At 27.3% G+C, this 15,792-nt stretch overlaps 1 protein-coding gene across 1 annotated transcript in view; it reads left to right on the top strand.

Annotated features, from left to right (window-relative positions):
* LOC114126694 (uncharacterized) overlaps positions 1–15,792 on the top strand; it is an 86,580-nt gene that overhangs the window by 44,884 nt on the left and 25,904 nt on the right. The window contains exons 33-42 of the mRNA XM_027990695.2: positions 1,357–1,410; positions 1,724–1,774; positions 6,644–6,703; positions 7,779–7,823; positions 9,223–9,279; positions 9,424–9,480; positions 12,820–12,864; positions 13,849–13,896; positions 14,629–14,676; positions 15,524–15,583. Coding sequence (XP_027846496.2) covers positions 1,357–1,410; positions 1,724–1,774; positions 6,644–6,703; positions 7,779–7,823; positions 9,223–9,279; positions 9,424–9,480; positions 12,820–12,864; positions 13,849–13,896; positions 14,629–14,676; positions 15,524–15,583 — 525 coding nt within the window. The remainder of the gene's footprint in view (positions 1–1,356; positions 1,411–1,723; positions 1,775–6,643; positions 6,704–7,778; positions 7,824–9,222; positions 9,280–9,423; positions 9,481–12,819; positions 12,865–13,848; positions 13,897–14,628; positions 14,677–15,523; positions 15,584–15,792) is intronic.

Below are 15,792 nucleotides of genomic sequence, written 5' to 3'. Positions count from 1 at the left end.
GGCGCAGGATGTTGAATTTTCTTGCTTGAGATATTATTATGTTTCCTGGAGATTTTCAGATATATTGTGCATCCTCTGTAGTTGGCTGGATGTGCTCCTTGACAAAGGCCGCATTTTTCTAGTAGATCCGGTGATTTTATGCAAGAGAAAGAGGGTTAATTTCTCCACATTTGACACATATGGGTGGATATGCGTAGTATGAGCGTGTGTGACCATAGCTTTGGCAGTTTTGGCATTGGGGTATTAGCCGTTTTTTATAGAGCTTTTATTTTTACTTTTGTATGCAAAATAAAAGTAATAAAAAAGATATCGTTATCGCTTTCATTAGGGTCGATATCGACAAAGAACATTGACAACGACATTTTGGTTTAGTGGTGTTTGACATTGGTGACATTTCTAACAGTGTGACCTATTTCCTCTAATGCTGTAGTGATTTCAGTTGTTAAAGTAGACAAATGCAGGATTCTTATGACAACCTTTAAGGGTTTATCATTTCTTTCAATAAGTGAATGACTTTTCTGTAGTTATCTGGGATATCAGTTTGAATTTTTAGATGAGTTTATGTCGATTGGCATGAAAAAGTATTTGAACCGATGATTTGTGTAAAGTGATTTAGTAGGCCTATATGGTCAAGAACCCCTTTAATAAAAATGGGTGGAGGTAAAGTTGTTTTTGGTGTATAGTTGGTGTATATTGGGCTGTTCTTTGTTTAAATTATCAGATGTGTTTTCGATGTTATCGACGGTAAGCTCGTCTATGGAGAGAGCGCTATATCTGTTTGGTGTGACAAATAGTTTAGATTTCTTAATGCTAGCTAGGTGAGAAGGTGATTGTGATGGAGAGGACGATGTAGATAAGTTACGTTTATTTTTATTCTTGTCTTCATTATTTCTGCTGATTATTTGGTTATTGACAATTTTGATTGGGGACACAGTCCCGGGGGCTATATCGCTAGTGTTATCTGGGTCTAAAGGTCACCGTTCGTGACGGTGCCTGTGATCTGATTAATATTTGGACTATGATTGTATTGCGTTTTATAGTTATAGTAAAGTATAATATAAAATAATAAATGATATTACTCGATTTGGAGAAGTATCTATCCCCAAATTGCAAATTAGTAGCGAAAGTACTTAGTATTTTGTCAGTTGAAATTAAGTAGAAAATGTTCCGTTTGGTAAAAAGTTCAGAACTATAGTTAGGTATAGTTAGACATAATCGGGAAGCGACGTAAAAATGCGTGCGCACTATCGAACTACCTGCACGGGAATTATGCGATACTTAATCCTATTATTTCAGCAAACGAAATAGTTATAAATCATAGAATATATTTTCTAAATATTCTACCGATTTTTTTAGGATTTCCGATTGTATTTCAGTCACATACTGATTATCTTGAGAATTACTCAAATGGTAAGATTATAATCTAATATTATTTATTTAGTTAATATAAACATTTATCAAATTCTGGATTTATATTTTCTTAACATGAACATTTCTATAATTTAATCACAATAAAATAACGGAAAAAAAAATCAATTAAATGTATCTACTAAATTAATATTTTTAGCGTTACCTAATATTACGAATATTTTTGCTTTATAATCACTTTGTTATATGTACCAAGATCAGAGTACATAACAATATTTATAGACAAAAATAAATTTATTTTTCTCTTTTAAAGTTTATTTTTTGAATTAATTGTAACAATTTATGATATTTTTAGATTTGGTAAACTTACCTTTGGATGAAAGATTATTTCATTCACTTAAAACAGGTATAAATTCAAATAGACAATAATTATAGTAATATAATCAATAATTTTTTATAATTTACAAATATATCATCTGAGATCTATTTTTAAGCTTTTGAATCCGATTAAACCGTTCAAAAACATAATCGAATCAAAAAAACAAAAACAATAAAATAACCACGCTTCGAAATATATAGTCTGATTTTTATCTTTTTGGGAGGTCACATTAGACCCGAATTTGTAGTTTAAAAAACGATGTACAAATATTCATAAATTGTTTATACACATTACATAGATGTTCATTGTTCATAACAACTTCTAAAAAGGGCTCACGCTAAATGTTAATTGCCTCCTGAAGTCAAAAATGTCAATAATTTGTATACGAATTTCCTCCCGACGTATATAATTTAGGGTACTAAATTTTATCGTAGGTAAACGAAAAGGGTCTAGTACTAGTTGCCTCTTAATAATGTGTTTTCAACTATTTTCAAACATCGTGTATCAAAATAAGTTTTTAACTTGAAATTGGTAATTTATGACTTTTGTTATATATAATATTTGATACGATTATATCAATACAATTAAACATTATGAAAAATAATATACTCTTTTGTGTAATGATAAAATATAATGCAAACCAGATTATCGAGTGATGTTTAGTTGATTTTTAACACTCGTTGTCGTTTATTTTGTTTGACTTATAGATTTATTATTTTTGTAGTTATATAATTTTTGTATAAATATCGTATATTATACTTAGTTCTGATATTTTTAATAATAATAAAACATAAAATAATTGGGCCCATAACATAATTTTAGATTCTGAACAGTGATGAATGTATTGATTTTACAATGATGTGTGTTAGATTCTGAACGAAGTGATGAATGTATTGATTTTACAATGATGTGTGTTTTTTTTTTTTTTTTTTTTTTTTTTTGTGTCTGTGTACAGCATAACTAGTCGAAATAATGCTCCAATTTCAAACAATGGGGGTGGTTTCCGATGTAAAAGTGAATATCCTTGGTGCATTATAGAGGTAAAAAGTTAACATTTTCCAACAGTTTTCAAAAAAATCGAGAAAAACAAAAAAAAAATGACGGAAAAACGGCAATTTTTACGCAAAACCAGTTTTCGACCAAATTGATTTTTTTTTATGGTTGTAATTCAAAAACTAATCACTGAAAACACTTGAAATTTTCACCAAATGTTAATGTCAGTGGTATCCGTATATAGTTAAATTTTCAAAAAATTTTGACTTTTTTTGAGTTATTTATAGACCACTGAAATTTTCGATTTTTTTGAGAAATTTTTTTTAAAGTGTCGATAAAAATTTTTTGGCTGACCAGAAAATCTTGAAAATTTAATACGAGGTTCCTTATGAGTTGTTTTTAATGTAGCAAAAAAAAATTAAAAATCGTTAGTCATAATTTTTTTTTATAAGCGTTTATATTTCAAATTTTTACGAAATCTGTCGAAAACGCGAAAATTTGCAAGTATTTTTGAAGTTGAAAAATCATAAAATTTTTTCCTTTTATAACTAAGATTTGAAAATTTGGTACAAGGTTCTCCATACATTTTTCTTCAAATATCTGTAAAAAAAACTCTACCGGGTTCAGACAAAAAATTTTTATGAGTGTTTGAATTTTAAATTTTTATGAAATTGCGTAACGATAACGATTTATCCTCAAACGATTTTAAATATTTGTTATTATTCAAAAAGTATAAGTCGTAGATACTTGAAAATTTTACCAGTTATTAAGATTCGCGTTTTCTTTACGTGATTTAAATTTCAAAATATTTTGACTTTTTTTGAGCTATTTATAGACAACTGAAATTTTCAATTTTTCTGAAAAAATATTTTTGAAGTGTCGATAAAATTTTTTTGGCCCTATCAAAATACTTGAAAATTTAATACAAAGTTCCTCATAAGTTATTCTTATAGTGATTAAAAAATTATAAGAATACATAGGCACAATTTTTTTTTATTAGCACTTGAAGTTCAAATTTTGACGAAAATTCGTTAAAATTATAAATATTTGCAAATTATTTGAAGTTGAAAAATCATAAAATTTTTTGTGTTTATAACTAAGGATTAAAAATACAACACTAAGTTTTCCATAAGTTTACCTTCAAGTATCTATAGAGAAAACTCGAAACATCATTATAGGAAAAATTTTAAGTGCGTTTGAATTTTAAATTTTAACGAAATAGCGTAACGATAACGATTTATCCTCAAACGATTTTAAATATTTGTTATTATTCAAAAAGTATAAGTCGTAGATACTTGAAAATTTTACCAGTTATTAAGATTCGCGTTTTCTTTACGTGATTTAATTTTCAAAATATTTTTTAGTATAAGCTGGTTTTTTTAAACCACCTTTTTCACCAATCACTAGAAATTATATCCTAGGCTAACAAATCATCTTCGTTCAGAATCGTTTTTCGTATACAATGATAACTATCATTGGATTCAAATTTAACACTCCTATAATATATAATAATGATCCATACGGCACCTAATGTACAGCAGAGCGGTACTCACTTGCCCACTTTTTTTTTTTTGTGTCTGTCGACAACATTTGGAGTAGTAAAAATGCTTCGATTTTTGACTTCATCCCCTCTTTGAAAAGGAAATTGAATCTAGTTGGTACTTTGGGGGGTCAAAAGTTAAAATTTTTCAATATTTTTTAAATGAATCGGGAAAAACCCTAAAAAAATGAGGGAAAACGGGATTTTTTACGCAAAACCAGTTTTCGTCAAAATCGAATTTTTTATTTACTCAAGAACTAATCGATTTAAATACTTGAAATTTTCACCAAATGTTTATATTAGCGTTATCCATACATAGTTAAATTTTCAAAGAATTTTGACTTTTTTTGAACTATTTATAGACAATTGAAATTTTCAATTTTTCTAAGTATTTTTTTTTTAAATAACGATAAAAATTTTTTGGCTGACCAGAAAATCTTGAAAATTTAATACAAGGTTTCTTATAAGTTGTTCTTGAAGTGATAAAAAAAAATCCGAAATCGTTAGTCACATTTTTTTTTTATAAGTGCTTAAAGTTCAAATTTATACGAAATATGTCAAAATTGCGAAAATTTGCAAGTAATTCTGTGGTTGGAAAATCGTAAAAATATTTTCTTTTATAACTAAGTTTTGAAAATTTGGTACAAAGTTCTCCATAAATTTTTCTTCAAATATTTGTAAAAAAAACTCTACCGGATTCAGACAAAAAGTCATAATATTATATTGTATTAAATACCTATATTATGTTAATTTTATAAATTCATCTAGGTATTTATATACAATTTTCTAAGGAAGTTTATGAACCACTACTTGATTCTATACGGGATTCAATTAGTGTGAACATTTTTGGGAGGCAACTCGTATGTAATTATGAAATACCTGGTCATCGGAGGAAACTAATGAATATTAACCTTTTTATTTACGATAAGGATAGGAGATAATTCATATATTTTGGGAGGCAACTAGTATGCACTGTCTAAAAATATAGTTATTGAAATCAAAGTCCGGCCCGACCCAGGGGCGTCATTTCAGTTTTTTTTTTTGGGTGTGCCATTTTGAAATTTCACCAGGCCATATAAAAATAGAGCGGATCTACGAATAAATGGTACATTATTTCAGCAGGCCAATTGAGAATATTTTAAATGTAAGGGGTACAACCGCACACCCTGACCCCCCCCCCCCCCAAAAAAAAAAATTACGCCCCTGGCCCGACCTACATTAAGTCTTCATCTTTAAAATAAATATAAATTTTCGGAATGTATCTATTTCACTATACGTGCAAATTCAGTTATTAGATATACCTATGTTATTGTACTAAAATCACGCCGGTTCCGATAGACTTAAACATAATGAAACTAATTATTATTTAAATAATATAATCAAACTTTTTATTACGCTTAAGTACACATAATATATCGACAAAGTTTATTATCAAATTAAAGGAATTAATATATTTTGTAAATGAGTATTTCGTGATTTTAGGTTATTGATTAATAAATTCATCAAACTCAATGATGAAATGATATCAAACATAAAATATTGATCTATGATGAAAATATTATGTTGAATTTTATCATTTAATAATTATTTGTCAATCTAGAATATAACATTAATTTATGTTTTTATAGTTTTAGATTGCAAATATCACACATAGGTTATATAAAACCGCATCTTAAAATAATATTGGTTTATAAAAAAAATGTTTAATTTTATTATATAAATAAATATATTGGAAGATTTCAGTGCTATTTTTACATAAGAGTTATTACTTATTATTCAAATGAATAAAATTAACCTTATATTAAAAAAAAAAAGAAACTAGGGGGAGGCTAATTTAATATTTAAGAGGGTTTTGCCCGAGCTAAATAGCTCCGCTAATATATCGAACATGGTTATCCATTTTTTCGAGATTTGTAGAATGTTTTAATTTCAATAGTATGTTGTGGATAATAGATTACATAATATTATACATAATATAGTGAATAGTCATAGTGCATAACAATAAGTGATTAACCCCCCCCCCCTGATAAATGAATTCTGCGTACGCCACTGAATTTGATATTAAATGTTTATGTATTTCTTCTATTGTTATTATTAATTTTAATCACTCATAAATATTAAATACACATATTTTAATTTTTTAAGATTTTAAGTTTTTTCTGTCAAAAAGAATAATAATATAAGATGTTAGATTCATTGTGCATATTAATTAAATCGAATTGAATACCATATCATTTATGATATTAGTTCTTCGATTTCAACTTAAATAATAATCCAATTTAAAATTTAAATTTCTGTTATGTGCTTAAATATTTTGAGAGATTTCATAAATAATTAATGAAAGTATTTACATTATATTTCAGCTTATTTTATATCAATAGATGAGATCTATGAAGAATATAAGGCAAGAATGGAATCTCTAGGTACCTACCTAACTACATAATTTTTAATATACTACCTTAGAGTTTTTAGAATTTCTTATAAGTATAATAATATTTAAAAGTTATGTTTCCATTTTACATGAAAATAATAATAATGTGTATTGTATTATATTTGAATATTAATTTAAATAGTATACAAAAGAAATTAATAATTACAATATAAATTGGTATTATGTTGTATTACAATATTTTAAACTTTGATCTTATCACATGATTACAAAAATGCATAGCAAATTTTAAACATATTGTATTAAAACTAATAAGTAATAGGCCCAGATCAAGGGGTAGGCGACATAGGAGTGGGCCTATGGCGGCATTTAATATTTTTGTATTATAAATAAAAAAAATATGTTTAATGTAGTATTTAAAGGGTGGCAAAACTCAAGTTTGCCTAGGTGTGTTTAAACACTTGAGCCGGTCCTGGTAATAGCTTTGGCAGAAGACTTCCACTTGCCTTCTAGTCTTTGAATATTTGGAATGAACGATCGTAAAAAAGGGTAGCAACAAATTTGTTTCATTTTGCGACAAATCTTAATCTGTACCTAATTGTATGTTGCATATTTAGATATGTTTAGATTTTTGTGATATATTAAGGTTTTTTCAATATAAAAATTGATAATTATAAAAATATTGATAAAACAAATGTACTAAACTGTATTGAGAGTCTGAAGTAAAAATCATTAGTCTCTAGCCATAGTTTCAACATAACGGTCCCATGACAGTGACAATACAGTACATTATACAGTATCACGATCATAATATCTACTAATCGCTTCATTATCAAGTATTTTCACTTTTTCAGTACCTATTATTATTCATTAAAAAAAAATCAATTATTTACTTAAAATATTAAGTCCACTTTAAAAATTTAAGTTGAGTTTTAGTACAAATCACTTTGTCATAAAAGATCATCATAATATTTTGTCGAAAGAGAATATTTTGGTACTTATTCTTTTAATAACATAAAGCAGGAAAGATAATAAGACAATCATTTCTTATACAATTTTATTATTTGAAAGATACATGCACATTATAATCTTATTATTTTTATTTTTAGAACTACGTGCTCTTGCCCTTAACATATTTCGATACTGCAAAAAATGTAAGTTACATAATATGTTTTGATTATTACAATACATAACAATATTTATTCACATCAATTGAATATTAATATTCCATATTTACTATTTCAATAAAATTTCTAATCAGAAAACAAATCTTTCTGTTTATAATTTGTATGTGTTATAATAACTAATATATATTTTATCCAAAATTATTAATAATAACATATTTACTTTCCAATATTGTATAGAACTATTAAACTCATTGTAATAAGTATAATATTTTACATAATATTACTCTATCAGTCAGCGTTTGAAACTATTAGCACTCAATGAATTTATATGCCTTCGGCAACTAATAAATATGTATCTTTATATATATAAAACTGAATGTAAATGTTTGTTACGGGTTGGTTATTCATTCGTCATACAGTTTTTAAAAAATTAAAAAGGACATCATAGATCCGGTTTTAAACATAATTACATAATTTGTTCCTAGTATCTTCTAGAGTTTATCGGAGTGGGCGTAAGGCTCTCTAGCTAGTTATGGGGGAAATTAGTGAAAACGATCCTTACCATAATCCAAGTAAATGGTCGATCAGACACCGCGAGTCTGTACCACTTTTAAGAAAATAAGCCACAAAGAAGAACTCGGTCGCGCCCTCCCGACCTAAATCAGTAGGATCCCGGTCTTGAAGTTCCTTGAATATCGAATTCAAAAACCATACCATGGGGAAAGGAGATCAGCCCCGCGTTGTTCGGACACTTCACTGCTGACGTTGACCGCGTTTCGTCTACCAGAGCGGACTCGTATCATACGTGTGCGAAAACGATGTTACTTCCGCTCTATGACTTCTACTTCATCATTTCCTAGGGTATAGTATACGTGATGGCTATGGTAGTACCGTTTTAATAGAAGAGCGCTGACTATGATAGTGTTAGACCCACCTCAGGCCTGGTTATTCACAACAACTCATGAACGGCCTTTATTGTGCACCATGTGAGAAGCTAATGGCTAACGGCTATCGGAAGCTCGTTTAGGCATGCTCGTCCGATAGACATAATCCACACAATTACATAAAACACCAGAGCCATTCTTGCAAACTCCGGTTGAATTTTGTGTTGTAAACATCGCTATACAATTCTACACAATATAATTACCTATTGTATACAAAATATATTTGACATTGTGATTCTGCTGTGTATATAATTTCGGACTTTTACGTATTAAAATAAATTTTGACTATTTTGTTTTATGCTAAAATAAGTATATATTGATGTTAATATACAATACTGAATACAGTATTATCTGTATTGATAATATTTATATTATTTTCATAACAATTTTAATAAAATCTTTAGTTAATTAATAGTGTCGCAATAACGTATATGTATTGTACAGTATAGATTTTTAAAAATTTTCCATGTCAATTTTTTCAGTTTATCCAGATCTTATAAAAAATTACGACGATTACAAGTCAAGTATTAAAGAATATGGTACGTGTTAGTGTTCATAATTTTAACACTATGAGCTTATTAAAATTGTAATGGTTTAAATTAAATGTTTTATACATTTTAAATCCATTTACTTATGAACCTACAAAAATAAATATATATATATTTTTTATGAAATTTTTACAGAAAACTTTGAAATCAAAAACCCGTACAACTATAAATTTAATAAACTTCTACATTTAGGTAAAATACTTGGCTAATAATATATTAAATTATTATATTTACTTTCAATTTACATTCTCAGTGTATATTATTATTTTGTGATTTCAACTTACATGACTGTATCACCTACCTAACATATTTTTATCCATTTTTTCTATCCAATAATACTTCCTTCCAATCCATTCCTGGTTTTGCTTTTTCTATAACTGCCTTTATTCTTTTTTCCATTCTAGTCTCAACCTTACATTGGTCTTTTTCCAGTGGTGCATTGACGCATTGTATAGTATCGTTTTCAGCAATGATCCTTATTTATGCCATAAATACCTTGTTCTTTTGAGTCTCTTTTTGGTTAATATTTTTCACAATATTAGTGCTTTAATATAATTATATAAATATCTTATTTTTGAAACGAAGTTCCTTATCGTGAGTTAGCCGAGAAAAAATGTAACGCCTAACGAAAAACCGTTAGAGAAAGTTGTTTATTTTTCGTATTGGTAAAGATTGTATTTCTACTTTCTAGTGTAAATACCAAAAAGATTAGATACTAATTATTTTCACGATTTCCCAAAATATCTATTTCCAACGAAAACCATTGTATGTACAGTATGACGAATTGACACAATCATAGAACTGACGTATAAGGTCGTATTTATTATTACATGTGGAATTTTATTTTCAATTTGCTTAGTATATTCAAATGATTTCTAATCACTACACTAAAGTGATTGGTAATCAATTATTTAATTTGGACTCGAAACAGTTGATTCACCCATTTCACCTTTTTATGATAATTGATAACATACTGCTTATGAAAAATATATTATTATTTATTAGAATATTAGGTACTGATATTTTTAGTTTTTAGGTTTTTAACAAGAGTAAAATATATTATGTTATTTTTTTTATAATTATTATTATTATTAAGCAATAATATTTAATAATATTAAAATAAATTTTTTTTTAATATTGCACGCATTTTTAAATGTAAAAACACGTGAATCTTAATTCACATTCAAATCCGAGAGCTCTAAAGTTTAAAATTCTCGTCCTTTCTAAACAAAGATTTGACCTCCAATACCATGAGATATACGTCTTTAGACTCGTATGTATTCAGGTTTTTTTGCATTTATTGCTAATCCTATACATCTTGCGGCGCTTATCAATTATTTGCATTATTTTTAGTCAATTAGATCTCCTTTTTATTTGAGAACATTGAGCTTTTTATTTTTAATTCTATTCTTGTAACTGATTCAATTAACGTATACCCATAAGCGTGCGCAGGTCTTCTTGGCAGGGGAGGCAATACCTTAGCTAAGGAGGTCCAGATCCCCCCCCCCCGGTTTGTAGGTATAATATAAGATAGCGGTGAAACGGAAAATCTCGCAGGGGAGGCAGCCGCCTCCCCTGCCTCCCCCGTGCGCACGCTTATGCGTATACCTATTATTAAAAAGTATCCATTATTATTTAATTACTAATGTTAACTATATAAACTTATTTTTGGCCTTGGAAGAATTCGTCTCTTTCAATTTTATCAATTGAATAAATCACCGAGTAAAATTAATATATATCACATAGTAGAATATACTATATTTACCATTGATATTTCCTCTAAAATAAATTCTAATAATAAATATAGCTCATATTTTTCTCTATTCCTTTTCTCTTCTGTTAGTCATGTAAGTTAAAAAATGCTATATTAAACCACATGATTGCTTCTATTACTAATTCTGTTCAATCCAAACCGAGTGTCTTCGTTATCGGCTGTACTCAACAATAGCGAGACACTATTTCGGCTTTCGATACATGAGATGTACCCTTTGCCCAACGCCGTGCGACGTTATTGCACGGATTATCGTTGTCGCTGGCGTGTATCGACTGTAGTCGCTGCGACTAGATTACTTTTTCGCCAGCTTTCGAGCGTGAAGGCCGTTACAGTGCGACGCGAGCGATCACGTCGAACTTACACACCGCAAAACGCAATTGTGCGTGCTTTCAATTTTGTGCACCCTTTGGTTCGAAGTATTTGAAATATTATTCTCATTTGACCAACGCATGGTGCTTTCGTTACTCGCGCTGCAAGTATTATCGTTAGACAGTTGTGCCGAACGATACGTGCGTGTAAGTTCGCCGTTACAACCACGTGGTGGTGCACTTTTCCTTTTCGTCGTCGAGTCATCGTGCGAGTACTGTAGTGCACGTCGTGTACAGTGTGCGAAGTTGAGACCAAGGAAATTCGTCTTAGTACGTAACTCCCAGTTGTGTGGTCTCAACTCGCCACCTTTTCGTCACGTGGTCCACTCCGTTTTGGTCGCGTGTGAAGCTGGGCGTGCGTTCTCCCTTGTTTAGAGTATCCTCGTCGATCTACGTCGGCAGCCAGTCGTCTCAAAGGTTGTTGAGGTCCCTACTTATTGCAAATCTAGCTACAACCAAGGCGCTCGGGTTCTCTATGGTCAGGTGACATTATTATTATTGTATTTTTGTCGGTATATTATATTTGATATTCGTCATAATTATTATTATCATTGTAATTTATATTGTGTATTATTATAATTTATATCAAATACTTGTATATGGATGTTTTATAGGTAGAAGGTGTTTTTTATTGTACTTTAGGGCGCCCTCATTATTAAAAATTATTATTATACCATTTGTTAAATATTATATTGCGTTTAAGAGAGTTTGTTCCCGATAAACAGTCGACGTATTATTATTTTATACTTATAAATTGGTCACCCGTTCCTGTCTATCATCTGCACAAGTGTCGGCAGAAAACTGCATATATCGTAACATCTGTCGCAGGGACAACAAATTCTGTTCTTCTATAGATAATTACTTTTAAGTCCTTTATTGTATGTACTAAATTTTTTCCACAGTAAAACCACCACCCCCTTGTATAAATTATCGGTTTGGCTAAAAAAGATTGTTGTATTTCCTATTCCCATTGATCCTTTCTCATTAGTCATTTCATCTTGTATCTTGTATTTTTTCTAATATATAGGTCTAACATTCCCAAATTCCCAACTTATATCTCTCAAATTCTTTAGCTAATATTAAAGCTATTTCGTATTTTTATCTGTAAGACTTTATATTGATATTTACAACAAAATTCAGGAAATAATTCTATGAACAATCTATGTATGCCAAAAAAAACTTAAAATTATTAAAATTTATGTCATAAAAAAGGCGTTGCTGTATAAGCTTTTAATAGTATAAACGTTAATACTTAATTCACTCAATTATTAATTTTGTTATTGATATAAATGTAATAATTTACTTTTTTAAATAATTTAATAATCATCATAAGTCATAACAACACCTGATCATATTATGATTAATTTTACAATAATATAATTTTTTCAGAAATAATAACAATATCTGAAGAAGATTATCAAACATTTCAAAAAAGTAAGTAAAATTACATTTTATTAATATTAATTAAAGTAATATAACTTTAAAACTAAACACAGATATGAGATGTTTATTAGGGGGGGGGGGGACTTTTATATTATGAATGTCGAGTTAAATGATTATAATATATTAGGACTGTAGAACTACGTTATTTATCACATATTATAAAAATATATATATAAATATGTAGGTATATACTATATATATATTGAAAATAAATAATGTTTTAATCGAAAATATAAAAATAATAAAACTATGAATACGTTTAAAAAAAATTCTTTATTTAAGGTACTAAATTTAAAATATTATAAATAATTAAAATTATTAAAATACATATATAAATGTATAAGCATATAGATCCAAAATAATAAGACAAAATATAATTTTTTTTTTTTGGTTTTTTAAAATCTGTCAATAAGTACAATAACTTTATTGTGACAATAACAATACATTTTATTACAATATATTATATATGGAAGTATAAATGTGAGCAATTACAACAAGAACTATGAAACTCAACATCACGTCGTTAGTCAGTACAATTAGAAATTATCAACTTATCAATAGAATGATTCGCAAAAAAGCACAGTACATATAGTATAATATTATACACATAAAACAACAGTAAAAACTCAATTAATTTTTTTTTAATATTTGAAGTAAATGTAATAATAATTTATAATTATACATTATAAGAGAGAGGCATTACCCCTTTATACTCGCGCCTACTTAATATAAACAATATAAAAAATCCTTAAATTTCAAATTAATACCTATACTTTTTAAAATTCAGATTTATTCGACATTTTTAAAAAAATAATTTACTAACCTAACATTTCTCTTTTAAATTTATACTGTTGATTAAATTAATTAAAAAGACAGCCCATATTCGGTAAAATATTAAACCAAAATTGTTTAGAATACAAACGTAATACATAAATATATGCTTAATAAATATATAAAATTCATAATTTATTTTAGATTTTCCAAGAGCATTTGATACCTCTGTTGATAGACAACATGTTGAAAGTAACAAATTTTCACATTATATATTTATTAACATCATACTGTATTGATATATTGTTTGAAAAATAATGTTCTTATATTACAAGTTTATAACCAATATCCACAAAATGAATATAAAAATAAAGTAATAGACTATAAAAATAATGTTTATTGTTTAATAAAAAAATAATAATTATAATAACTATTGGCTATTGCCTGTGTGACTCTAAATATATGTCTGTCAAGTATACTTGAGTTAAAGTAACTATTATTTTACTTCAATAATTATAAATACATAGTTATTAGTTATACTATAGACTATAGTAAGTTATAACTTAAGGTTAGGATCGAAACTTGAAAAAAAAAGCACATATTTTAATAAGTTCCCAGTATTCCCACTGCATTTCAAGTACAAACAATTTATCTTAGAATTCGTTTTATATGGACGGTTGTTAAACATTTGACAATTTTTTTGTATTTAATAAAATATTAGGTAGATACCTTCTTAAAACCATGTTTTTAATATCTATTAAAATATGTAAAAAATAATGAAAATAAAAATACTACTAAACTAAAAGAAGAGAGCATATTTTTTTGAAAAAAATTACACACTCAATGATTTTAATAATGCATGGCTAGGTATTAAATAAATAGATAATTTAGATTAACTTAACTTGAAATGTTAAATATATTTTTAATCTTTAAACTTCGCTTTAAAAATAAATGTTACTTATCTAATTATTATATTATTTTTAGGTAATGCATCAATTTTCAACCACGATAACTCTGACTCAATTAAAACATGTATGTTTTTTTCTATTTCAATGTATAAAATAATTTACCAACAACAAAGTTATAAAAAATTTAATACATTCTACTTATTCATACTATACTATTAATATTTAATAACCTGTATTTTGGTAAATAATATCATTATATTTTAAAAATGTTATCAAAATAACCCAATAAACATAAGCGTATTATATAATATAAATACGATTATTGATAATCTTTACATATCGAAACAATACACCATATTGTACAATATATTGCAAATTTGCAATGCTCATTTTTAATAATTATTCATCATAATAATTTCATCTATAATTTTGTACAATACTACTATCCATACCTCCATAATAAAATTCTTATAAAAAAGTCTGTAAGGCAAATAATTACACATGCAAAGATAGTCCCTACAGGTGTGACATCAAAAGTAGATACACTGAATTGTACAATATGTATACTATAATTATTAACCATCACCATCACCATATAATTATCCACTGAAAATGTTAGAAATTACTTAGAATCTAGTTTAAAATTGATTGATTGATTTGTATAACTTTGTTTATTATTATTATTTCTCTGAGCAATGATGTGGTAATCTGATATATAAACAAAAAAATTATTTTAATTTTGTGAGCCAAAATCACACGTAAGCCACTCACTTGCTTATAGAGTATAATAAGGATTAAAAAAGAAACAAAGAACATTCCTCCGGAGAATATATAACACGATATTTTAGTGTCAATTTACTCAGTATAGTTTCTTAGTATATATTAAGCACTATACAAACGCACATTCATATTTATATATATATATAAAATATGATATAGGTAGTCAAAAAATTTTAATTTTAATTTTTCAGGTTACTTTCCAAGATTAAATGAATATTATGATACATACATAACAAGAATAGTAAACTTAGGTAAGATACGTTTACCTTATCGAAAGTGATTTAAATTTTAGTTGCATTATTTTATTATTTTAATATTATTTAGGAATGAGTTTGTATTATATAGGCAGTTAAAATTTAAATATTTTACAACGAAAGTAAAAATTTAATAAATCTAATGTCATTAACATATTCTTAAACATTTTGTGTAATATAGTTTTGTATAGTTATCTACATTGACA

This window comes from Aphis gossypii, chromosome 2 (genome assembly GCF_020184175.1).
Source record: "Aphis gossypii isolate Hap1 chromosome 2, ASM2018417v2, whole genome shotgun sequence".
Classification (NCBI taxonomy): Eukaryota; Metazoa; Arthropoda; class Insecta; order Hemiptera; family Aphididae; genus Aphis; species Aphis gossypii.
This window is presented reverse-complemented; position numbering and strand designations above follow the sequence as displayed.